Source organism: Zootoca vivipara, chromosome 14 (genome assembly GCF_963506605.1).
Source record: "Zootoca vivipara chromosome 14, rZooViv1.1, whole genome shotgun sequence".
NCBI classification, from domain to species: domain Eukaryota; kingdom Metazoa; phylum Chordata; class Lepidosauria; order Squamata; family Lacertidae; genus Zootoca; species Zootoca vivipara.
The window spans coordinates 14950538-14977482 of NC_083289.1; the positions used below are offsets into that span (position 1 = coordinate 14950538).

General features: G+C 47.2%; 1 protein-coding gene across 1 annotated transcript in view; it reads left to right on the forward strand.

The window, feature by feature from the left end:
• Window positions 1–10832: 10832 nt before the first annotated feature.
• Window positions 10833–26945, forward strand: part of GATM (glycine amidinotransferase) — a 34371-nt gene continuing 18258 nt past the window's right edge. Inside the window, exons 1-2 of the mRNA XM_035131905.2 lie at window positions 10833–10982; window positions 19420–19644. Of these exons, the coding sequence (XP_034987796.2) occupies window positions 10914–10982; window positions 19420–19644 (294 nt within the window). The 5' untranslated portion in view covers window positions 10833–10913. The remainder of the gene's footprint in view (window positions 10983–19419; window positions 19645–26945) is intronic.

Genomic DNA, 26945 nt, shown 5'->3' on the forward strand with positions numbered 1-26945 from the left:
CTCAATAGCATCTTGCACCATGTACACAAGTCCCAATGTACATAGATGCAAGAACACCAAAGACCCTTTTATTTTTTCAGGGAATATTGCATGTTCCCCTTTAAATCCCGAGTGCACACATAATGCTATGCTATTAGCAACCCCTTTGCAATTCTCAGCTCTAAGACTACTTTGGGTTCATTGTGAGTGAGATTAAAAAAAAATATTTATTTATTTTTGAAATACTTTAAAAAACAACAACTATGTGGCAAACTGGAAATGCTGAGCTGTCTGCAACTGGCAGGCCAAGTGTCTTTCCTCCAAAGAGCATGCATGCAAAAAACGTGTGCTATTGCAAGTCTCCCCAGAGCCGTTCTGCTTAGCGTTTGTGACTTGAGAATATTGTTCTTACAATCTAAGCCACTAGGAAACCGCAGCTGGCTGGCTTCTCTTCTACCCATGCTGTGAGCAGCAAGCTCTCGAAGGAATGTTGGTATGAATGAAATATATCCCAGAGAGCGGCTTCCCGAAACATCCGTGCCTTTCAGCATTCAGCACTGTACTCCCTTTCAAAATAGCAGAGTGTAAGATGTCACATATTAGAACCACTGACGGCATGGACTGGAGTGTGTTTACACAGAAGGAAGTGCGCCCCATTTGGAAGACAGGGACATAGCTCAGTAACAGAGCACAGGATTTGCATGTACCTTCAGTCCCTGGGAGGACTCGGAAAAGCTGGAAGCGCGAAGAGCTGCTGTCACTCACTCTAGTCTAGGAGTAGTGACTGTGGTAGCTTCCAGATATTATTGGACTACAACTCTGATGTGCTCAGCCAGCACAGCCAAGGCTGATGAGGGATGATGTTAATAATAATAATAATAATAATAATAATAATAATAATAATAATAATAATAAAAATAAAATTATTTATACCCCGCCCATCTGGCTGGGTTTCCCCAGCCACTCTGGGTGGCTTCCAAAAGAAGAATAAAATATTTGATTAAAGATTAAAAGCCTCCCTAAACAGGGCTGCCTTCAGATGTCTTCTAAAAATCTGGTAGCTGTTTTTCTCTTTGACATCTGATGGGAGGGCGTTCCACAGGGCGGGCGCCACTACCGAGAAGGCCCTCTGCCTCGGTAGTACAGAAACATCTGGAAGAGACACAGATTCCCATCCCTATAGTATGCTGAATCTTTCCCCTCCATTCAGTTTTCTGATGCAATGAATACAAATTTTATTTAGAGGTGTCAGGTTTTGAATAATTGGTGAAGGCTGCAGAACTCACCAACTACAAATTCTTTGCTTGGTTGTCAGCTGTTTTTCAGTGCTTGGACTACAGGGGTCCAGAAGAGGCTTATCTCTCCCTTATCTCAGGTGGTGATGGTCTTCTGAGCTACTGTTTTCAGAAGGATATATGGAGAACAAGATTTGGCTAAAGGTGGGAGGAGTCAGGGGTGAGGCTTGTGACTTTCATTAAGGTCCTCCAAGCTCCCCCTTCTTTAGATCCGTCACTATGAAAAATTATACTCTTCTAAGTTCTTCAAAGAGGATTCTTCTTCTGAGTGTTCTCGAAACGTAGCTCAGATTAAATAATTAACAAAAGCTGGTGGCAATAATGGTCAGTGGAGTTTGAGCTCTGTTGCTCAACAATTTCTGAAAGGGTATAAGTTAGACTGGTTCATCATCACATAGGTTAGGCATGTTGTGCTGACAGTCAGTGGGGGAGCAAGCCGACCGGGCGCCTAGGGCGGTGCGCATGCCCAGCATCCAGGGGCGGGGCCAGCCACCCATGGGGGCAGGGCCAGCCGCTGCAGGGTGGGGCCAGCTGGGGCAGGACGCTCCGTGGGGCCTCCAAGGAGTCTGCCTGTCTCCTCCCACTCAGTTGCCCTACAGCTGAGGGGGAGGCACCGGGTGGACCTTTCGGGGCAGCGCAGAGCCTGTGGGCGCCCAAGCCACCGTGTCTCTCCCATGCCCCGTGGTGAGTGCCGCCTGCCATTTTGTCAACCCCTCAGTGGTGACACCCAGGGCGGCCCGTCCCCACCGCCCCCCTTCCTCTGCCCCTGCTGACAGCGTGCATCCTGTTCTGTGTGCTCAGTGATCTGTGGCTCACTTATGGGGCCATAAGGGAATCTGCAGCTGGGCAGATAACCTCAAGAGCCAACCTTTTGGTTGTTGTTCCGAATGTGAATTTTTCCCTTTCCAGGGTATACTTCCCCTTGATTTCATTGGATGGCCTCAACCTGTAGTGTTGTGTGAGAATTTTACAATCCACTTTCTCCAGTCCATGCCATAATTTTATAAACTTTTAACATGTCCGCTCTTGATTGCATCCCCCGCCCCCCTCTGATTTCTAGGATAAATGTCACATGTACGCATCTGAAGTATATTTAACACACATGACTTCCTCCGAAGAATGATGGGAACTGTAGTTTATTAAGGGGGCCAGGAATTGTAGCTATGAGACGTAAACGATAGTTCCCAGAATGCTTTGGGGGGAAGCCATGTGCTTTAAATACATGGTGTAGATGTGACTTGGGGTTCACGTGCTTCTTTAGAACAGACATTAGCTTTATAGGCTAATCTTTTCCTGCTGGAATTATTGGGGGCAAGCACTTAATGTTATCTATGAACTCCACCCTAGCCCCTCTCTGAGGTACTCAAACAACTTTCGAACCCAAACACTGCAAACCCGGAAGTAAGTGTTCCAGTTTGTGATTTTTTTTGGAAGCCGAACGTGCTCCGTTTTTAGTGTTATGCTTCTGTTTTGAGTGTTACCTGAGGTCTGTCTGTTTTTGCTATTTATTTTGCGTTTTTTTGTTTTTTGCGGCTCTTTTTGTTTTGTTTTTGTGACTGTGTGAAACCCAGTTCAGCTACTGATTGATTGATTGATTGATTGTGTGACTGCAGTACGTTGTTTATTGCTTTCATTTTATGTATCTCGTTAGATAGTAAAGTTCATGTTAAATTGCTGTTTTAGGGGTTGTTTTTAAAAGTCTGGAACGGATTAATCCGTTTTGCATTACTTTCTATGGGAAAGCGCGCCTTGGTTTTGGAACGCTTTGGTTTTGGAACGGACTTCCCAAACGGATTAAGTTTGAGAACCAAGGTACCACTGTGTTAGGAACCTTCTAAAACAGTAGCTATGGCTATGGGGGTCATCTCCTAGCTGCAGGTGGGCAGGATCCTCTTCTTCCACCTGTAATCCAGGCACTGCTGACTGCCTGGCAAGTGGGACCATTTGTGAAAACTGATGTTCAGTTTGTCTACTTTCCAACTTCCTGGCAAGAAGGCTGGTTCTACTGGTGAGTTGCAGGAGCTAAGCAAACAGGTGTTTTTAATTCAGGTGGCCAATTTTATTTATTTAATTTTTTTAATCTAAGGTTGGCCCCAAATGAACTTAGACTGAGAGATAACAGCTGGCCACCGGCCACCAAGAGAGTTAATGGCCAAGCTTATGTCTTGGAAAGAGGATTTGTATTATTGGAAATGAGGACTGAATGCTTGGCATGGGGATTTTTTACAGTCCCTGCAGCAGCTGCAAAAAAAAAAAAAAAAAGGAAAGGAAAGGAAAGGAAAAGGAAAAGGAAAAACAACGATGAGGATTGATTCTTTTACTTGTGAGTAAATTGCAGCCAGTCATGTCTAGATTTAAATGGTAGAATCATAGAATCAAAGAGTTGGAAGAGACCACAAGGGTCATCCAGTCCAACCCCCTGCCAAGCAGGAAACACCATCGAAGCATTTTTGACATATGCCTGTCAAGCCTCTGCTTAAAGACCTCCAAAGAAGGAGACTCCACCACACTCCTTGGTAGCAAATTCCACTGCCGAACAGCTCTTACTGTCAGGAAGTTCTTCCTAATGTTTAGGTGGAATCTTCTTTCTTGTAGTTTGAATCCATTGCTCCATGTGCCCCTTGGTGACAGATAAAATACTAGTTACAGGTAGGTAGCCGTGTTGGTCTGAGTCAAAGCAAAATAAAAAAATTCCTTCAGTAGCACCTTAAAGACCAACTAAGTTTTTATTTTGGTATGAACTTTCGTGTGCATGCACACTTCTTCAGATACAGTACAGATACAGATTCAGATAAAATACTGATTGTCTTTTTTATTCTAAAAAAGCGAATACAGTGGTACCTCGGTTGTCAAATGTAATCCGTTCCGGAAGACCGCTTGACTTCCAAAATGTTTGACAACCAAGGTGCAAAGGCCATCTCAAGGATACCTGGCGCCGTGGTTCAATGATCCCTCCGGCGCCCCCCCCCCCCCCGTTTCACCTTTTTACAGCGGGGAAGAGGCAGGGGCTCCGGGGCTCGCCCTCGGTGGTCGGCCACCTCCTGGCAGCCCTCACGTGCTGCAAGGGTTTGGCGAAGCATGCGCACATCGTGGTGGGCCGTGGCGCTTCGGCAGCTCCCGCTGCCATGCCCTGAGGGCCCCTTCACCGAGGGGAAGATGGGAAAGGCAAGAGGCAGCCCGCCTGGCGGGCAGCGCTTTGACGGGATGGAGGCTCCGGGCGCCGCTCGGCATGGCGGAGGCGGGCGAGGGTGGCGAGCTGATGCGGGGAGGCGTCACATCCGTCCTCCTCTTCTGTGGCGCCCTCCAGTGCCCTCCAGAACTTGGCGCTGTGGTTCCCTGCGCCACTAGCCTCTATGGCTAAGACGCACCTGCTCCTTGTCTGTGTCTAGCTCAGGACAGTTGCACTAGAGTACAGAATTGCTTGAATTTATATGTGTTATTTAGCATGGTGATTGTTCTGTCACTGCAAACCTGTTTGCCCCTTGCCATGACTTGCAAAGTCAGAAAAAATGATGAAAATTATACATATCTTTTTGAAATGAAGTAATGCAGTAAAATATATGATGACAAGCAAGCAAATCCATGCTTCATATGACTTGTAGAGTTCAGCTTTTCTTGGTGCAAATGCACACAGCTCCTAGACATATGCAGAGTCAGAGTTTTCCTAATCAGTCAAGTTGCTTAGAGGTGAACCAAAGTTTCAGAAACAGCTGATCAGTCAAGTTGCTGAAAGGTGAACCAAAGTTTAAAAACCAGCAGATGGCATAGAGGGGGGACCTTTAGAGTTAACCTTGAGCCAATAATTAATTACCAAAGTTGGGGCTATCTGAGTTGAATGGCCTTGATTTTTTAGTAATCTTAATGGTTCGAGTCCTTTATTTAAAATTTCTTTTCAACTGATGCCAGTTTTAGTAATAAAAAATAGAGGATTCTCTCAATTGAATTCCATTAACCCAGTCTTAGCAGATGTTTGAGTGCACCATTGAATTGGGGCCATGATATTCCACTAGGGGGGATTAATTTAGACTTGACATAAATGTGCATTTCTGTACAGATGTACAAGACATAAATATCACAAGTGTGTTTTCACCCATGGAGGCTCTTGCCGGAGGCCGCCCACCTGTCCCATGCCAGATTGAGGGAGGGAGGGGGCACTGCAGCTCCGCGTGGCCTTCCTCCCTTCTCCCAGCGGGCCGGGGTGCCTGGGCAGGCCGCACCGCGCCGGGGCCTTCCCGGCCATCTCCTGCGACTCCGGCGCTTGCTGGGTCCACGGCCATTTCCTTGCGCCAACAGGAGCTGCATTCCTTCCCGCCAACAGGGCGCTGCGTTTCATTGGTAGAGGTGCTGCCATGTGGCGTCGCCTCTACCAATGAAACGCAGCGCCAGGGTGAGGGATGACCCTGGCGCTGCAGGGCGGAATAGGGTCCTAGTGCCCCTGTTCCGCTCGCTTACCTCCCTGCTCTCCTGGCGCGGCTGGTGGAGGGAAAAGGGAGGCCGCTGCGCAGCTCCCCCACTTGCTGGGGCGCCCCTCAGTGCCTTCTGATCACCCAGGCGCCCTGGCGCAACGCGCCACTAGAGTCAATGGGCGAGCCGGGCCTGTACTTGCTCTTTCAGGAGGAGTTCAACCTCAGCCAGGGCAGGCAACTGACCAATTTCTCAAATGTGGTATTGACTCGCCCACAGTACCTGTGCCTGCAACAGTTTCTTACAATTCTAAATAGGCCACCAGGCTTTAAAAGTAAGGGGATCCTTAGCATAAGCTCTCATGGACTGGATCCACTACATCAGATGCATGAAGCATTATCCTAAACTGACAGCTGTAATGCTCATAGCTGTATATGCAGGGTTTTGGACCGTGAAAAATATATACATTAGCAATGAGGTCAGAGGGAAAGTAAATGCATGGATTCCAGACAGTGATAATTACATGACAGCTTATGTGCATGCAAAATGATTACAGCTGTACCTTGTTTGTCAAACGCCTTAGTACTCGTCCGCTTTGGCTCCCGAATGCCGCAAACCTGGAATTGGGTGTTCCGATTTGCGAACGTTCTTTGGAAGCCGAATATCCGAAGTGCCAGATTCCGGCTCCATGCCACTCTTATTAAATGTTAAAGTTCACTCATTGTGCAAAAATGCACAGTAAACATTCCAAAGGTTCATGGCAGATCAAGAGGAAAGCAATTTCCCCGCGTGGGGGCAACGTTTAAACTTTTGGAACTCTCTGATCTGGGAAAGATTATCAAGCTGTCCTGAATCATCATTTCAGGGATGGCTTTAGATAAGGGGTGGGAAAGTTTGTCATTTTTTGTTTCTCCCCACTTCTCATTTTTCTAATCTTATGTCCTGTTTTCCAACATTTGCACAACAGTTTGTGATTTTTAAAAAGACCTCCTGAAAATTCATCCACATACAGTAATTGTGTGAATTTCCCCCCCTAATAGACACATTTTTGTATGCAATTTCTCCTGATGTACACATTTTTGGAAACTGAATTCCTCTTATACAATGCAATTTTGTGTTATTTTTTCATGAATGTATGCATTTTTACGCACGCTTTTCCCCAATATATGCATTTTTACACACGTAATGGGTGTGCCTACAGCCACAGAACCATTCTCAATCCAGGCGTATCCTGCCATCAATATGGAAAGGAAAACCCCACACTCACTCTCTAATAGGAACCATGAACTAAACATGCAAGAGTCAAGAACAGCCAGAGCAGTACTCATTTCCTCAAAAGAGGGGTGCTTAGCCAGAAGGCTACCAAGAGAACCTTCCTCTTCTCTGGTTTCCAGCAACTGGTAATCAGAAAAGTTGCTGCCGCCAGTTGTGGAGTTTTCTAAATGCAAGAAACCTATTAACAAGCAATCTATGCCCGCATTCACATCATGCATTTAAAGTGCTATGATCCCACTTGAAACAGTCATGGCTTCCCCCAGAGAACTGTGGGAGCCAGTGGCATAGCATAGGTCGCCAGGGCCCGGGGCAAGGTGCAAAAGGGGTGGGGATGGGATATGGCCATAGCTGCCAAGTACCCCGTTTTCCCCAGGAAACCCCCATTTTTACTTACCTTTTCCTGCCCGGTGGTCCCCCGTATCACTTCGTCTCCCGTTTTTCTCCGTTATTTTCTCCTGCCGGCGGCCATTTTTTTTCCTGATTTGCCCTTCTATGGGTACAAAAAATGGCCGGCGCCGGCTTCAAAAGTAGCTTCCACGCATGACCGGAAGTGCGTCGACGCGACTTCCGGTATCGCCCCGCCATCTATGGGCACCAAAAATGGCAGCCGCCGACACCGGAAGTCGCGTCGACGCACTTCCGCTCATGCGTAGAAGCTACTTTCAAAGCCGGCGGCGGCCATTTTGGGTGCCCATAGAAGAGCAAAGCGATACCGGAAGTTACATCGATGCAACTTCCGGTGTCGCATGGCTGCCGGTCCCGGATTCTGCAGTCCGGGACTTGAAAGGTAAGGATATGGCTCACCTGTAGCATGCCCACAGGAAGCTCCACCGGTCTGGCCTAGGAGCCAAGGCCCTCCAAGAGGAGATATGACAGCCATCTTCAAATATCTAAATGGTTGTCTCATGGAAGATGGAGCAAGCTTGTTTTCTCCTGCTCCAGAGGGTAGGACTCAAATCAATGGATTCAAGTCACAGGAAATGTAACTAAGCAACAGGAAGAACTTCCTAACACGAAGAGCTGGGCCTTAGTTGAAGAGGGATTTCAACAGGTACAACAATATACAGTGCTACCTTGGTTCTCAAACGGCTTGGTACTCAAACAACTTGGAACCCAAACACTGCAAATCCGGAAGTGCTCCGGTTTGTGAATTCTTTTCGGAAGCCACACGTGGTCCGTTGATAGTGTTACACTTCCAACTTGAGTGCTACGCTTCCATTTTGAGTGCCACACTTCTGTTTAGAGTGTTATACTGAGGCCTGTCTGTTTTTGCTATTTATTTATTGCATTTTTGTTTTAGCGGCTCTTTTTGTTTTGTTTTTGTGACTGTGTGGAACCCAGTTCAGCTACTGATTGATTGTGTGACTGCAATACATTGTTTATTGCTTTCATTTTATGGATCAATGGTCTCATTAGATAGTAAAATTCATGTTAAATTGCTGTTTTAGGGGTTGTTTTTAAAAGTCTGGAACGGATTAATCCATTTTGCATTACTTTCTATGGGAAAGCGTACCTTGGTTTTGGAACACTTTGGATTTGGAACGGATTTCCAGAACGGATTAAGTTTGAGAACCAAGGTACCACTGCAATTCTGCATTTGGCTTCCTTTGCGATAAATACAATATCAACATAAAATCTACTTAGGTACATAAAGCCTGCAGGAATTTTGAAAAATCGAAGCTATTGATGCTGAAGATCTATGCTGTAAACTTATAGCAATAGCTTGAAGACTTCCAGAGCCTACGCTTCCACAAGGAATAGTTCTCTTCTCTTTGACCTGAAGACATTGCTGACAAAATTTGAACATTTGAAAAGGAGAAGTAAGGTTTTGATGTGACTGAAACTGAAACTTTTAAGAGACTTGAATTTTAACATCTCACATCTCACAACGGACAAGAGTATTCAAAATGATTTGTGTGCTAAAACATTTTCTTTTGTATTTGAGAAAGATCATCAAATATTGTTGTGTTTCACATTCTTGCAATTTTAAATAAATGTAGCAATTGCAAGTTTTTTTGCTTTTCTTTTTCTCTCTTCAAGTTTGGTACTGTGCTTTTCAAAAGGGAAGTTAGCATTTTTTGGGGGGTGAGGCGGAGTGGGTGCAAGTAGTCTTGCCTAGGGCACAAAATAGCCTGGCAGTGGCACACTTAGCAACCAATCCTTCTTCACAGGAAACTTTGGGAACTATAGTTCTGGGAGGAGAATAGTGGTCCCCTAACAACTCTCAGCACCCTTAAGCAAACAACAGTTCCCAAATATCTTTGGGGGAAGCAATGACTGTTTAAACTGGTGTGATAAATGTACAGTATAGTGCAGGTGCAACCTGGGTCAGGTGTCAAGCTTGGCTTCTGTTATTGGTACAGTGGTACCTCGCTAGACGAACACCTCGCGGCACGAAAAAATCGCAAGACGACAACGTTTTGCGATTTTTTGGCAGACTCGGAAGACGAAGCAGAGCTTCCGCCGCCGCCATCGCCCGGCCGCCTCGCGCTTCCGCCGCCTGCCATCACCCAGCTTCCGCAGCAGCCAGATCCCCCCTCACTCACCTTAAGCCTGCCTAACTGCGCGCAAACGGGCTGTCTGTCTGGTTGGGCGCGGGGGTCCAGCTGCTGGGGAAGGAGAGAGGGAGCCTCTCCCTGGCCCTCCTCCTGCTTCCCCCTCCCCAGAGCCTAAAAAACTTCCAGAGCAGCCATGGCAGGTGAGTCGGTGCCTTTTTTTGCACACACACCCCGAACTCATTGATTAAATTTCAATGCATTCCTATGGGAAACCGCACTTCGCAAGACGAAATTATCGCAACACGAAACGACTCGTGGAACGAATTAATTTAGTCTTGCGAGGTACCACTGTACCACAGCACTTTATTGTGTGAATGTGACCTATACATGTTTGCTCAGAACTAAGTCCCATGCTAAGTTTTATCCAATGCTAACCCTATTTACGGGACGCGGGTGGCGCTGTGGGTTAAACCACTGAGCCTAGGGCTTGCCGATCGGAAGGTCGGCGGTTCGAATCCCCGCGATGGGGTGAGCTCCCGTTGCTCGGTCCCAGTTCCTGCCAACCTAGCAGTTCGAAAGCACGTCAAAGTGCAAGTAGATAAATAGGTACCACTACAGCGGGAAGGTAAACGGTGTTTCCGTGTGCTGCTCTGGTTCGCCAGAAGCGGCTTTGTCATGCTGGCCACATGACCTGGAAGCTGTACGCCGGCTCCCTTGGCCAATAATGCAAGATGAGCGCGCAACCCCAGAGTCGGTCATGACCGATCAGAGGTCCCTTTACCTTTAACCCAATTTACAGCAGACCCACTGAAATTAACGAAGCTAAGGCTGCCATGTCTCTTAACTCCAACTGGTCTAGTTTTTGCAGGGCTAGCACTGGCTACACATCCTATTAAAGGGGCTTATATTCCCAGGCACAGGCCAGCAGGCTCGCTCACCCGTTTTTAAGTGGTGAAACATTCCAGACAATTGCACCCTCCACGTGGAGTCAGAAGTGGCGCAGTCCACGGCGGGGGCCAGTGGAAGGCTCTACCACTTCCTTTTGCTGCATGCATGGTGCAACAGATCCAGCCACGGAAAACAAGAGATCTCCCCCCCCCCTCCGCACCATCCCACCCCCCGTGGCTTTCTTGGGAAAGGGTGAGGGGCGGATCTGAATGGTCGACTTTCGCCAGCCCTCTTCCCCATTCATCCCTGCCAGAGAGGCGCCCCTGGAGGCTATAAAAGGCAACGGAGGCGCCTTGGCCGGACGCCGCTTGCTAATTTGGGGCTCTCGTCCACCGCCTCCCTCCGCCCCATCGCTTTCGGCCAGCCAATCGCGAGGCGGCAGCTGCTATAAAGGGTCGCGGCCGCCCCTCTGCCTCTCGCTTTTTGCTGCTCGTTTAGGTTAGGCGTGCTGTGTGTTCCCCGGTGGGGACGGGAGAGGGATCATTCCTGTCGCCAGAGCTGCGGAGAGAGAGGGATGCTGCGCGTCCGGTGCTTGCGAGGAGGAAGCCGGGGGGCCGAAGCCGTGCATTACATCGGGTCCAGGGTAGGTGCGGAGACCCCCGTGCGCACGATCTTAGACCCAGAATGACCTGGGCGCTCGGATGGCTCGCTCAGTGGGCAAGGGGTGGAAAGAACAGTCCGCCAAAGATCGAGGCCGTGCGCTCTATTTATATGGGCGCAACTTTAACAAAAGTATATTTTTAAATATATATATATTTTCTTTTTTCTTTTTTAAAAAAAGCCGGTCTCACTTTGCGCCATGAAAACATGCTAGAATTTGGAATGAAGAGATTTCCCTCTCTTTTGTGATGGTTTTAAAAAATTAATATTCGACAACTTTCTAGGCTAGGGGAGCACCCTAAACAGTATTTTAAACCAGAACTTAATTTGGGAGGAAGAAGGACATGATTGGGGGGGGGGAGTGAATCTGTGCAAGTGCAGAGTGCATTTCGTTTGCCGCTGGACGCTGCTTGCTCATCAGAGCAGGGTTAAGAGCGTGACTTCGCTGAGGCTTGGAGACGCTCTTAAATTCTCCTTTTCGGAATGGGGCCAGCTGTGATTAACAGCTTCTGTTGATTCTTCTTTCTAGGGAGTGGAACGAGTGTGCGTGTCTTGAGAGAAAAGTGGATTCTGGCAAAAAGTCAGGATTGAATGTTTGGAATTTCCAACGCAAGCACATTCTTGCTTTTGAAATTTGCATTGGAGAACTACCCTTGCTGAATATGAATTTTTAGGACCATATATTTAACTTGCAGGTTGAAATACCTTAAAATAAATAAAGGGAAATGCTTCCATTTTTATACAACTATTTCCGTAACTCAACTTCTCCAACATTCCATAATTTGGGGGGAGGGGATGGTTTAAATTAAAATATTGCTTACAAGTTTGGGAACCAAATCCAAATTCACTTGAAACTCTTCCCCTCCCCTGTCCCATTGCCCAAATTGCTTCCAGCTATTAATTTACTCATCTCTGGCCCTTTCTGGGGTATAAAATATATTTTTTTAAAAAAACCTGAATTGCTTCTGTGTGCATAAAAGAAAAAACGGCTTGTGGCGATTGCCTAATTTCTTCTTCTTGAGTTGATGATCACATTTGTTGTTGTTGTTTAGTCGTTTAGTCGTGTCCGACTCTTCGTGACCCCATGGACCAGAGCACGCCAGGCACTCCTGTCTTGCACTGCCTCCCGCAGTTTGGTCAAACTCATGTTCGTAGCTTCGAGAACACTGTCCAACCATCTCGTCCTCTGTCGTCCCCTTCTCCTTGTGCCCTCCATCTTTCCCAACATCAGGGTCATTTCCAGGGAGTCTTCTCTTCTGATGACCACATTGCACTAACCTAAACCAAGCTAGTCTCTGCTCACACTGCAATCCTTGCAATAATCATAATTGCAAGAGTTGGAGCTTCATATTCTGTGGAGTTGTGTATATGTCCAGATGGCATATGCAGGGCAGGTGAGGGAGACAGAGGGGCTGCAGGTGTGTTTTAAAGTGGCTGATTGGGCATGGGGTTCGGTACTAGCTGAACAGCATCATGTATGCTACTTTTACAAAAAAAATTTGCACACTTTTTGTGTGCATATATGTACCATTTCACAATGTTGGGGACTGTAAGTTTTAAAAATGGTCAAAGTGGTGGAAGGGAGTGCTCCTCATACAAGCTTAGTTACATGCTTCCTGGCTGAATCTGAGGAAGTAATACTTTTTGTGGTTGGTTGGATGGATGGATGGATGGATGGATGAATGATTACAGTATAAAAAAAATTCCTTCAGTAGCACCTTAAAGACCAACTAAGTTTTTATTTTGGTATGAGCTGTGCATGCACACGAAAGCTCATACCAAAATAAAAACTTAGTTGGTCTTTAAGGTGCTACTGAAGGAATTTTTTTATTTTGTTTCGACTCAGACCAACACGGCTACCTACCTGTGATTACAGTATGAATGTGTGACCATGTGCTGTATCCAAATACACAAATTTGTGACAAGAGCATTCCCATTACTATGCATGCAGGAGGTGAAAGGAGGAAATGTGTACTGATAAATTGGGGAGAAAACTTACCTTTCTCTGGATTGCTAGGTTTCTCATGCAATTACTGTACGGTGGTACCTCGGTTTACAAACACAATTGGTTCTGGAAGTCTGTACTTAACCTGAAGTGAACTTTCCCTTTGAAAGTAATGGAAAGTGGATTAATCCGTTCCAGACGGGTCCGCGGAGTACTTAAACTGAAAGTACTCAAACCGAGGTATGACTGTACTGCAAACAAGCATCTTGCATATCCTTAACCAAAGCAACATAATCCCGGTGTTATCAACCCAGCAGTGGACCTTGGGGTCTTAAACTTCAGCGGCAAAATTCAGTGCCCCCCCCATTCTACATCATAGTTGTGGCGCCCCACCCAAGTCCCCATGCCCAGTGCAATTGAACTGTTCATGCTCCCCTAAATCTGTGTCTGATCAACCCCTTTCTATACCACTTCCTCGTGGCAAAACCTGCATTGCTAAACAGTAATTTGCTAATTAAGTGCATGTGTGGTTGGACCCTAGAAAGCAAACCTTTATTTCAGCAGTGATGGTGGTGGTGGGGTCTGTCTTGATTGAAATATGAAGGAGGGAGGATTAAAATACCAAATGGAGCTGCAAAATAGTAGGTGTGATACAGAGGGCGCTGAAATGGAGAGGGAAAGGTTGGAAAGCCACCCTGAATATATAATATACAGTAAAGGTTCCTTTCCTCCAGCCTGCAACTCAGTGGTACAGAATCTGCTTTGCACACAGATTCAATTCCTGGCATCTCCAGGGGAGAGAATCTTGTTTGAAACCCTCGATTGGCTGCTGCCAATCAACATAGACAATGCTGAGAGAGGTGGACCCAATGGCCTGACAGATTCCTGTGTTCCTCTTCTGCTTCCTAGGTGTCTTGTCACCTAGAACCATAGAATTGTAGAGCTGGAAGCGACCCCAAGGGTCATCTAGTCCAACCCCCTGCAGTGCAGGAATCTCAACTAGATCATACATGATAGGTGGCCATCTTGGTAACGCTGCTTTGGGCACAGTTAGTGGAAAGGCAGGTATGGATCTTTTAAAATAAGCAAAGCAATGATGGGTGTTATTTTGTAAATCCGATTTGACTAAGAATGCCCAGTAGGTAGGTGGTGTGAACAGGCTCAACTGTCTCTTTCTGTGCTTTTGTGTGTACAGTGGCTTAGTTGTCGAACAAACCGGCTCCCGAACACCGCAAACCCGGAAGTGTTGCAGTTTGCAAACGGTCTTCAGAAGCCGAACATCCAACACGGCTTCCGATTGAAAGCAGGAAGCTCCTGCAGCCAATTGGAAGCCACACCTTCGTTTTTGAACAGTTTCGGGAGTTGAACGGACTCCCAGAACGGATTAAGTTCGAGAACTCAAGGTACCACTGTAATATGTTGTGAGCAAGTTAACTGAAGGAAGGCACTGCCTTGTCAACAGGACTTAACTTCAAGTCCTGGAATGTGTACGGTAGCATTGTGGACTATCTCAGAGCATTCCTTCTCAGCCAGGTAAGAAGTTAGCCTCTTACCAGGGAGATGTCAAAGTTCAAGGCGTGCCATTCTTCTCAGATTGACACACAGCAGTTGTGTTGACAGCTGTAAGAGATTCTTCCTTCTCCTGCGCCAAACTGTCCATGTTTTCTAGTTGTGAAGTTGGCTATGTATTTCCTGCAGTAAGCAGAGACCCTACGCCTTTGAATACCACTTGCTGGAACATACATTAAGGGAGGCCGCGGTTGCGCTCCTGTCCTGCTGCCTTATACTGAGCCGCTTACCCATCTAGCTCAGTATTGTCTACACTGACTAGCAGCAGCCTTCCAGCATTCCAAGCTGGCTTCTCTCCCAGCCCTACCTGGAGATGCTGGGGAATGAACCTGGAATCTTCTGCATGCAAGGGAGATGCTACTTGAACTGGGCTGCAGCCCCTCCTAAAAAGCCCAGTCAAAGGCGACTATGGGGTTGCGGCGCTCATCTCACTTTCAGGCCGAGGGAGCCGGTGTTTGTCCACAAACAGCTTTCCGGGTCATGTGGCCAGCATGACTAAACCGCTTCTGGCGCAACAGAACACTGTGACGGAAACCAGAGCGCACGGAAATGCAGTTTACTTTCCCACTGCAGTGGTACCTATTCATCTACTTGCACCGGAGTGCTTTTGAACTGCTAGGTTGGCAGGAGCTGGGACAGAGCAACGGGAGCTCACCCCATCGTGGGGATTTGAACCGCCGACCTTCCGATCGGCAAGCTCAAGAGGTTCAGGGATTTAGACCACAGCAGTACCCGCATCCGTCCTAACATCTGGCTGGCTGCAGAATGCAAGATCAGAGAGGATGTCGGTATGATCTAGCAGGATTCACATGTTCCTTATAGTACAATTACAGCTAGCATATTGGCCACATCTGGTGTGTGCACTTCTTAAAAAATATTTATTTACAGGATCCTTTCTCTGGCCCAGGGAGAGGACTCTGCCCATTTATCTCCAAGCAGATGCACTGCTTTTCCTCTTAGGATTGCTTTAGCCCAAAGCCCAGGCTACTTGCTGTAGATGCTGCTGATGTCTCCTTGTGTTAGAGCCAACTTCTCACCTGACTTGGGGGGGGGAGGCTTGTGCAGGGCCAGCCCTTTGAATTGTGTGTGTCCCCTTTGCATCTGCCAGTACGCCTTGCGTAGGGAAGGGCTATTTCCCTCCCGCCGCTCCCTCTCTTTTGCTGAGCCAGCAGGCTTGCATACATACCCCTCCCATATTGGGTTGGGGAATGTTGATCATTAACAGTCTGCAACAGGATAGGGCATATTTGCTCATCCGCAGCTTCGCTGTCTAGCCTTTCCCAACAGCTGGTGTGGAACAACTGCAACCACCTTCTGTTAAGTGGCTTGGAATGAATGCTCAGCTTTGCAGAGCAGGGAGAAATTGCCCTCAAGCCTGACCCAGTTATGCCAGGGCGTTTTTTGGGGGGGTTTAAGCCAACTGTATGTCCCTATGTGTTGTGTCTTGTATGGAGGTAGATGCCTCAGCTTCAGAAAAGTGCCTTCCACTGTGTACACACGGCACTGGAGAGCTGGAGCCAATCCTCTCTCCCTTATATTCTACATTCTGGGTAGGAAACTTAGGTCCCTGCAGGGGCAATGTGGCCCTCCATACCTCCTATCTGGCCCTTCTCAGCTGCCTCCCCGCTCTCCACAGGCAGTGTTAGAAACTTAGATATATAAGCTAGGCACCAAATGGTTCCTTAAAGCAGGGTTAGTGTTGCCAAAACGGAATGCCCAATTGCCATTTCGGGGCCAGACGGCTCGAAAGTTGTATTTTCCAATGTGACTTTTGGGTTCCTGAAATTCATTCTGATTGTGCAGGTGAAATATAACGGGTAGAAAATTCTGCAGGATGTGTTGCTAGTGTGTGAAGACAGTCAAGGGACATTTTTAATGACTGATGTTTTAATGTATTTTTAATCTTTGGTTGGAAGCTGCCCAGAGTGGCTGGGAAAACCCAGCCAGTTGGGCGGGGTGTAAATAAAATAATAATAATAATAATAATAATAATAATAATAATAATAATAACAATAATAACAATAATAACAATAATAACAATAATAACAATAATAATAACAACAACAACAATGATAATAATAATAAAAGATCCCCAGGCATGTACCTCCAGATGGTGGAGACATTAGGCCAGGGGTCAGCAAACTTTTTCAGCAGGGGGCTGGTCAACTGTCCCTCAGACCTTGTGGGGGGCCGGACTATGAAAAAAATATGAACAAATTCCTATGCCCCACAAATAACCCAGAGATGCATTTTAAATAAAAGGACACATTCTACTCATGTAAAAACACACCGATTCCTGCACTGTCCGCGGGCCAGATTTAGAAGGCGATTGGGACGGATCTGTACCCCGGGCCTTAGTTTGCCTACCCATGCGTTAGGCGGCATTCTGTCCCCCCACCTGGGGGGGGGGTCATTTTCACTTGGTTGCAAGTGGCCAAAAACCAGGTGCAAAATGTGCCTGGTGAATTTCAAACTTTGCACCCTGCTTGAGTGATTTTTGCCTGGCTGGAATGTGTCCTTGAGCTGTGACCAGAGGGATGTGTCTAGAAACCAGCCTTGTACGAAAGGTATTATTTATGTTATTTTCTGATCACTATTGCCTGCTGACATGTGGCACCCAGAAGGTTGCCCAGAATGGAACTTGGCCCATGGGCTGCAAGAGTTTCTCCCCCCTTCCTACATGAGACAAGGTGAAGCAGCCTGGATGAAGACCAGTGCAAGACCACCATGTCTCCAATCCTCATGCAGCGAAGGGAGTTCCAGACCAGACCAGCATCGCTACATAAACGTCAGGGGGGATTGTGCCAGACAATTTCCTGCATGTCTCATGTTAACTGGAACAGACCCTCCAGAGTGGCTGGGGAAACCCAACCAGATGGGTGGGGTATAAATAATAAATAATGAATTATTATTATTATTATTATTATTATCATTATTATTATTATTATTATTATTCAGGTGCCCCTCTTTTCCAGGGACAGTCCCAGATATCCAGAAGCCGTCCCGGTTTCTCATTTGATCCTGGAATGTCCCACTTTTCCTTAGGACATCCCTAAATTTATCAGAGAAATGAGTTATCCAACTCCATAGCCACCTGAAGGCAGCCCTGTAGAGGGAAGTTTTAAAATGTTTAGTTATGTTTTTAGATATGTTGGAAGCTGCCCAGAGTGCCTGGGGCAGCCCAGTCAGATGGGTGGGGTAAAGAGAGTAAAATAATAATAAGGTAAAGGTAAAAGGGCCCCTGACCATCAGGTCCAGTCGTGTCCGACTCTGGGGTTGCGGCGCTCATCTCGCTCTATAGGCCGAGGGAGCCGGCGTTTGTCCGCAGACAGCTTCCGGGTCATGTGGCCAGCATGACAAAGCTGCTTCTGGCGAACCAAAGCAGTGCACGGAAACGCCGTTTACCTTCCCGCCGGAGCGGTCCCTATTTATCTACTTGCACTTTGATGTGCTTTCGAACTGCTAGGTGGGCAGGAGCTGGGACCGAGCAACGGGAGCTCACCCCGTTGCAGGGATTCGAACCGCCGACCTTCTGATCAGCAAGCCCTAGACTCTGTGGTTTAACCCACAGCGCCACCTGGGTCCCAAAATAATAATAATAATAATAATAATAATAATAATAATAATAATAATAATGATGATGATGATGATGAAATAGGACGTCCCTTTTTTCATCGGAGAAATGTTGGAGCGTATGTTGGAAGGATGGGGAGAGCCGTGGCTCGATAGCAGAGCATCTTTTGTAAAGATCCCTCTCCCAAGTGAGGTGTGTTGTGTCATGTCCTGGCTTGGATACGTTTACAGTAGTAGCTTTTGTCGACTGCTCACTCCCGGTGCTGAAATTCTTACTGCTTGCTGTCCAGTTCATGAGGTGCCAGCTGCTGGCCCCGCTCCACCGAATGTTTTCTGGTGTTATAGGGCAGCCGGCACAGTTGCTTCCTTCCCTCGAGCGCTTTGCGTTTTCTCTCCCTCTGCAAATAGCCCCTGCGCAGCTGCGCAGGATCTTGCATGCAACGCAGCCCCTCCTGTGGAGCTGCTGGGGGGCTTTGCGGGGCCCCAGAGCAAACCCATATCAAGTCCCCTGCCTCTGGTGTGGGGGTGTTGGGGGCAGGACTTGGGCACACTTCTGTCCCTGCACCCGATTTCACTTATTGCATTTTCAGAAAAACAAAAGGTCTCTTGGGGACTTTTTATGTGGACAGTCCCGAGCACAAGAAGGGCAGCAATGCTTGAGCTCATTACTTTTTCCTGAGCTGGGTTTTCTGAACTGGGTCTTTGTGCTTTGAGGCTCGGGAGTTCTCTTCAAGCACAGGGCAATAAATTGCGCTGCTCAGCATTAGTCTTCCGATTTTTGTGCAATTAGCATGAAGGGCTGAAGGCTTTAAAAAGTGTCTGTGACTGAACCTCCCTTCGAACGGGTTCCCTTTCTTTGCTAATCGTAGATCTGAAGAGCAGCTGGAAGACATTGGAGGGTGGGGCTTGCAGGTGTACCTGGCGTGCCCCCCCCCTTTTACTCATTGTGCATTCATCAGGTGAATGTTTGAGCACTTGCGATGAAATCACGATTCTGCACATTGCTGGTGTGAGCAGTCTCACACACGAGGAGTTCATTTGCACAGATAATGCATGAATCTGCTTGAAAGTGGGCGAGGCGCTAAAAGTTACTTCCTTTTTTAAAAAAGAATCTTCCCATTCAAATACTCGAGGCAAATGAAATGGAGAACCCTTCTTCCCTAGAAGAGAATCACTGTCTTAGCTACTGTGAGGATGGAGCCTCTTGGATGTATGTCGAGATCATGAGGAGTAGCCCCTTGGCTCCTCGCTTAGCAGAATGACATTTAAACAATAAACTAGTCTAAATTATTGAAGTGACCTCCCCCCCCAACTTTTTGTTTTTTCTTTAAAGCTTGGATGCATCTTCACAGGATGGGTGCAGCGAACTTTCCAGAGCACCCACGCGGCTGCAGCCTCCCAGACCACCTGTGCTGTTGCTGATGAAATTCACAAGGCCCCTGATGCTGTTCCCGAGGATTGCCCCGTCTGCTCATACAACGAATGGGACCCGCTTGAGGAAGTCATTGTGGGGAGAGCCGAAAATGCCTGCGTCCCTCCTTTTTCTGTGGAGGTCAAGGTAAACCATTTGCTGTCTACGTCGCAAGACTTTATATATGCTCTTTGCAGCTTCCCACCACTGCAAACGCTGGAGAGGTTTTGCAATAACAGGCTTCTACAATGTCTGTTTTGTTATGGAGTACCGAAGACTTTTAAAATAGCGTTTGCCGGATTCTTTCTGTCTGGATGCCTGCCTGCTGTCCCCTGATCAACTTGTAAATAAAGGTTGTTGCAATTTAAAAAATGGCTTGCTTCCAAGTTCGTAGCTCTTAAAAGGAGAGAATTGCAAGCTCAGTCAGACAATATATTCTGCATCTAGGGTAGAAGCCTATGTATCATTCATAGATCATAGAATCATAGAGTTGGAAGGGGCCACAAGGATCATCAAGTCTAACCCCCTGCAATATGCTTCAGAATTGTTTATGCGTATTATTTAAGTTTGTTTGTTTATATATTGAATTTGTATAGCGCCCTTCATCTGTAGATCTCAGGGTGGTTCACAACATAAGATTACAATATAAACAGCACAAAAGACATAATAAAAATAAGAATAAAAACAAACCAATAACCCCAACCCCCCAACACATTTAAAAGGGCATTGGATGCCAATCAGCCCAAGGCCTGGTTGAAGAGGAATGTTCTCCTAAGGGTGTATACGGAAGGTGCCAGGAAAACCTCCCTGGGGAGAGCATTTCACAAATGGGGAGCCAACGCAGAAAAGGCCTCTTGCCACCCTCCAGACCTCTGATGAAGGAGGCACATAAAGAAGAGCCTCAGAGGGTGATCGCAGGGTCCAAGTAGATTCATACGGAGAGAGGCGGTCCTTGAGGAATTGAGGTCCTGAGCTGTTGAAGGCTTTACAGGTCAAAACCAGCACTTTGAATAGGGCCCGGAAACTAATTGGCAGCTGATTTAGTCAGTACTGTATAATATGCTCAAACTATTTTGCGCCGGTGAGCAGCTTGGCTGCCAAATTCTGCACTAGCAGAAGTTTCTGAACAGTCTTCAGAGGCAGCCCTATGTATAACACATTGTGGTAATCTAACCTAGAGGTTGAAAAGGTAAAGGGACCCCTGACCATTAGGTCCTGTCATGGATGACTCTGGGATTGCGGCGCTCATCTCGCTTTATTGGCCGAGGGAGCCGGCATACAGCTTCCAGGTCATGTGGCCAGCATGACCAAGCCACTTCTGGTGAACCAGAGCAGCGCATGGAAATGCCGTTTAGTTTCCCGCCGGAGTGGTACCTATTTATCGACCTGCACTTGACATGTTTTCAAACTGCTAGGTTGGCAGGAGCAGGGACCGAGCAACGGGAGCTCACCCCATCACAGGGATTTGAACCGCCGACCTTGTGATTGGCAAGCCCTAGACTCTGTGGTTTAGACCACAGCACCACCTGCGTCCCTTAACCTAGAGGTTAAAGGTAAAGGGACCCCTGACCATTAGGTCCAGTCGTGACCAACTCTTGGGTTGCGCGCTCATCTCGCATTATTGGCCGAGGGAGCCGGCGTATAGCTTCCAGGTCATGTGGCCAGCATGACAAAGCCGCTTCTTGGAAACCAGAGCAGCACATGGAAACGCCGTTTAGCTTCCCGCCGGAGTGGTACCTATTTATCTACTTGCATTTTGACGTGCTTTCGAACTGCTAGGTTGGCAGGAGCTGGGACCAAGCAACGGGAGCTCACCCCGTCACAGGGATTCGAACCACCGACCTGATCGGCAAGCCCTAGGCTCTGTGGTTTAGACCACAGCGCCACCCGCGTCCCTTAACCTAGAGGTTACCAGAACATAAACAACAGCAGTTAGGCTATCCCTTTGCAGAGAGGAGTGCAGCTGGGCCACCAGCCAAAGCTAACAGAAGGCACCCAGCGCCCCTGAGGCCACCTGAGCCTCAAGCGACAGCAAAGGATCCAGAAGTACCCTCAACTTCAAGCTACATACCTGCTCCTTCACAGGGAGTGTAACACCATCAAGAGCTGGCAGTCTCCCAGCCATCCAGTCTGGGGAACTGCCACTAGCAGGGCTTCCGTCTTATCTGGATTGAGCTTCAGTTTGCTTGCTCTCATTTCCATTTCCGAGGCAAGACACCCGTCCAGCACCTCCACTGCCACACCAGCAGATGTAGAGGAGAAATAGAGATTTGTGTCATCAGCATATTGTTGACAACATACCCTAAACCTCTGGATAACCCCATAAGTAAGGGGTGGGCAAATTCTGTATTCTTGTAGTGGAGCTGGGGGGTGGGGTGGGCTACCTACTCCAGCGTTTCTCAACCGCTGTTCCGCGGCACACTAGTATGCCGCGAGACGCTGGCTGGTGTGCCGCGACGTGCGGAGACGAGAAGGGCGATTTGCATTGTCACGTGCCTGGTGGCCGCCAATAAGCAGCGCTGACCCGCCGGAAAGCAATATTTCTCTTCCTCTTTCCCAAAGCTCAGTGCAAACGAGCCTGGCGGACGCCAATACACAGCACTGACCCGCCGGAAAGCAACATTTGGCAAGTGTTTCTTACAGTCATAATTATAATATAGGGCGGCACAGAGTTAAATTTTTTAACTTTTTTAATGGTGGTGTGCCTAGTGATTTTTTTCACGGAACAAGTGTGCCGTGGCCCAAAAAAGGTTGAGAAACACTGACCTACTCTATGCAGCAGTTGGAAAGTGTGGGGCTGAAACTTTATTCCACCCCACAAAATCTCTCCTAGGTGCTCAGTGTCTGTAGTAGTCAGAGCAGCCTTCGTCAACCTGGTTTCCTTCAGATATTCCAGGGTGCAATTTCCATTAGCTGTGGCTGACACACGGAGGACACATGGAAAACTGCCTTTGAGTCAAACTGGGGACGTGCAGTGAAAACTTTGTCAGGATTTTTGTTTAAAAAAATCACCCTTGGGGATATCAGATCTGGCCCTCGGGCTGCTGGTTGGCAAGCCCATATTAATTTTATTATATCATGCTTCTGCACTTACTTTCACAGTTTATTTAGAGAGCCAACCCTAAACACGCTTGCTAAGGAGGAAGGATTACTGAGCACAATGAGAAATTACTTTAGAGTCAACGTTCATTCTGTTGCGCTGTCAGCCCAGCATCAGTTTTCCAGATCTTGTTTGACATTTGCATGCTGCCAGATAAATCCGGCTGTAAAGGACGCTATCGCAGGTAGAGAAGTATATACACTGATAAGAGTGGCTTGACAGTTGTTTCGGCACATGGAAGCGATGCGGTTTAGCAAGTGAAGCAAGGAACGTCTAAGAGATGTAGCTGCGTCACAGGTTAATTTTCGGAGGGGTTGCATAGGGTTGCCATATCCTGAAGAGCAAAAAGAGGACAGCCTGAGACGCTGCCAGCCTGGGATGGGGAAAGAGGTGCACGGGCGCAGGGCCGCTGCTGCCACGTCCCCGTGCCTCTTTCCCAGCTTGGGTTGGCAGTGCCTGCGGCGTGCAGAGCAGCCCGAGCCCAATCCTTGCCGCAACCTGATCTTTGCTGCGACGGCCTCGCTCCACTGCGGCACTTCTGCTTCCGGGGTACAGGGCCCTCCCAAACATATGCATGCCCTCCCCAACCCAGACATTTCCTTTAAAATGTAAAAATCTGCCCGGATGGGCATGTTGGCCCACAAAAGGCGGACACATCCAGGTTTTCCCAGACCTATGGCAACCCTTGGTTGTTTAGTCGTCTTTGACCCTATGAACCAGAGCATGCCTTGGAAACGCTCACTTTCTTCTCAAAGCTTCTCCTTGAAGTTTTCTTGGCAAAATACTGGAGTGGATTGCCAGTTCCTTCTCCAGGTGGATCACATTTCGTCTAAGCTCTCGGCTATGACCTGTCCGTCTTGGGTGACCCTGCACGGCATAGCTCTCATATAGCTTCTTGGAGTTATTCAAGCCCCTTTGCCACAACAAGGCAGTGATCCATGAAGGGGATGGCAACCCCAGGGTTGCACAATTTAAAATGGAAACAGATGCCCCCAAATATTTGAATTGGATCCATGGAACCAAGAAATGCAGCAGCATTTCCTGTTCAGGGTGAAGTTTTAGTCATGGCATATGCTTCAGTCCTTCGTTTATTAGCATGCACCTCTTTTAGTAAACTTGGTAGAAGGAAAGTCTTCTGTGTGGGTGGGATTAGCATGTCTGTATGTGTTTTAGCAGAGGAAAATACTCTCTTTAGCAAGGCTGATTTGATGGGCTGATAATGGAAGATCAGTTCTTAGCATTGCTTGTCAAATATGAACAAATGTCCATGACAGAGAAACTAATATGCGTTTTAATTGCATGCAGCTGAGTGAGGGTTTAAATCTGTTGTGAACATGATGAAAACAAGCAGAGCATGCATTTGACAGTAGCATAAGTAATAATAATCAGAATCATAGCATTTCTATAGGAACTTGAGGACATTCAAAATGTTTCACATAATGTTATGGCAAGCAGTATTTGTAGTAGTAATAGTTCATTTATATATGGCACGTATATAAAAAGGTGTGTGTGTGTGTGTGCGTGCGTGCGTGCACTGTGGTCTAAACCACTGAGCCTCTTGGGCTTGCTGATCAGAAGGTCAGTGGTTCGAATCGCCACGACAGAGCGAGCTCCCATTGCTCTGTCCCAGCTCCTGCCAGCCTAGCAGTTCGAAAGCACACCAATGCAAGTAGATAAATAGGAAGCACTGTGGAGGGAAGGTAAATGGTGTTTCTGTGCATTCTGGTTTCTGTCACGGTGTCCCGTTGTGCCAGAAGTGGTTTAGTCATGCTGGCCACATGACCCAGAAAGCTGTCTGTGGACAAACGCCAGCTCCCTCGGCCTGAAAGAGGAGATGAGTGCTGCAAACCTAGAGTCGCCTTTGACTGGACTTAACCATCCAGGGGTCCTTTACCTTTACCTTTACACAGTATCCAGGGGTGGCCAACTCCCAAGAGACTGCAATCTACTCACAGAGTTAAAACCCCCTTTGGGGGTTCAGGTCAAAGTGGTTGAGTTTTTTCAGAGAAGAGGTAAAATGTTGAGCTTTTTTTAGGGGAGCCACAGTTGTTCAGCTTCTTTGGGGGGGGGGAGCCAATGATCTGCCAGTGATCTACCGCAGATGTCCAGTGATCTACCTGTTGGACATGCCTGGTATACCATACTCTGCCACGTAAGGTAAAGGGGCCCCTGACCATCAGGTCCAGTCGTGTCCGACTCTGAGGTTGCGGCGCCCATCTCGCTCTATAGGCCGAGGGAGCTGGCGTTTGTCCGCAGACAGCTTCCGGGTCATGTGGCCAGCATGACAAAGCCGCTTCTGGCGAACCAGAGCAGCACACGGAAACGCCGTTTACCTTCCCGCCGGAGCGGTCCCTATTTATCTACTTCCACTTTGATGTGCTTTCGAACTGCTAGGTGGGCAGGAGCTGGGACCGAGCAACGGGAGCTCACCCCATTGCAGGGATTCGAACCGCCGACCTTCTGATCAGCAAGCCCTAGACTCTGTGGTTTAACCCACAGCGCCACCTGGGTCCCTACTCTGCCACTTAGGTATGGTCTATCCTTTTAAGTCATAATTTAAATCATAAGCCTCATACAGGGATCTTCTTTTGAAGGGGGTGTGGTATCACCATACTCTGAGAAATGCTGTGTCCATTGAAAGCACTTCATAAATATCAGAAAATGGTGTTTCCAAGCAGACCCCTATAATCTCATACTTGTGTGGCTTCTGATAAGAGTCTCCAAGCTCCTGGAATGACACCAAGGGAAGTTTGCGACACAGTTTCCCAACAGAGTTGAGAAGGTAGCAAACCACTTTTATGTATTTTATTTTTTAAAGGGTGCTTTTTTATTATTTCAAAACAGGTGCATTTATCACAGCCTGCAACGAGTGGTTCGACATGTAGGTTACGAATTGCTGAGCTGGCAATCTCTGAAGGTCATGCTTATGTTACGGGTTTCATTCCAGGCCATTTCTGAGACTCCAGGACTGAGTCCTGCTGGCAGAAAATCTCGGGCTGTGTACTGTACATTTGGCCGCCGCTGCAGCAATTCATCTTCTAGCTGTCTAAAGGCCTTCTTAACATTTCCCTACTGAAACTTAAATACAGTCACAGATGTTCAGTGTTGGCTGAGCTCACTGTTCTGCTGGCCTCTTTTTTTAGCAGCCAGTGTGTGTGCGTGTGTGTGGGGGTATTTATTTATTTTTTAAAACCCACATTCACTTATTCATTGACTTGTTCAAAGCCTTAATACGTGGCATGCACATATAATGAAATGCATATGTGCAAAGCTTTGCTTGCGTTTTGTCGAAGGGGGCTGGCTGCAACACTCATTCCACTACTAGCTTATAGGTTGTTGTTTTTTCCTGCGTGTACATAAGAGGAAGAGGACAGATGTATTGTATTGGTACTTCTCGCTGCCACGTCCCTGAAACGTGGGCATTTTATACCCTGCCTTTGAAGGAAAAATGACCGTCGGAGCAGCTTACATAAATCGGTACTAAGGTGGTTTCTGACTTGAGACTTACCGTCTAAAAATACATGGCACGTGAGGAAAAATGAACTGGAGGGAGGAGGAAGAAAGCAGGCTCAAAAAAGAATGTTCATGTCAGGCACCCCCTTCCCTCAGGCAGCTGACTTAATGGCAGTCACTGCACCCAATTCCTACAAGCCTTAACTAGGAATGCTGAACAATTTTGATGGAAACAGGAGTAGAAATTGCCAATGTAATAATGTTCCTTGTGTTTTTATATTTTGCTAGAAGAAGCAAACCCAGTCAGATGGGCAGTATATAAATAATAGAGGGGGGAAAGGCTGACACAAGGTTGCCCAGTTAACTTTGTGCTGAATGGGGATTTGAACTCAGGTCTTTCTAGTCTAAGCCCAGGACTCTAACTACTATGGAAAACTGTCCGGCAATCCCTCTTGCTCATCTCAGTGGAATTTCTTCCTGCTTGCAGTTGCTGTGGTGCCGTGTGATTCAGGTGCCATGTGAATAGCAATAATTTTAATTTATTACCCTCACATGGCTTGGTTATGACAATTTAAAATACATTATTATTATTATTATTTTATTTTATTTTACCACCCTATACCTGGAGGTCTCAGGGCGGTTCACAGAATAAAATCCAAATATACAAACACAAAATACATAATCAAAATAACAACCCAATAACCCCCACCCCCAAAAGTGCATTTCAAAAGGACACAACATTTAACAAACCTAGACAAGAGCCACTTGTTGGAAAGACCACCATCTCAGAAACGTTTGCAGCAATATTTATTCGCAACCCTATTAGCCAGGTGCCTTTCTGATACAAAGACAAAAATAGCTTTGAAATAAGAATGGGAAGGGGAAAAAATTAGCT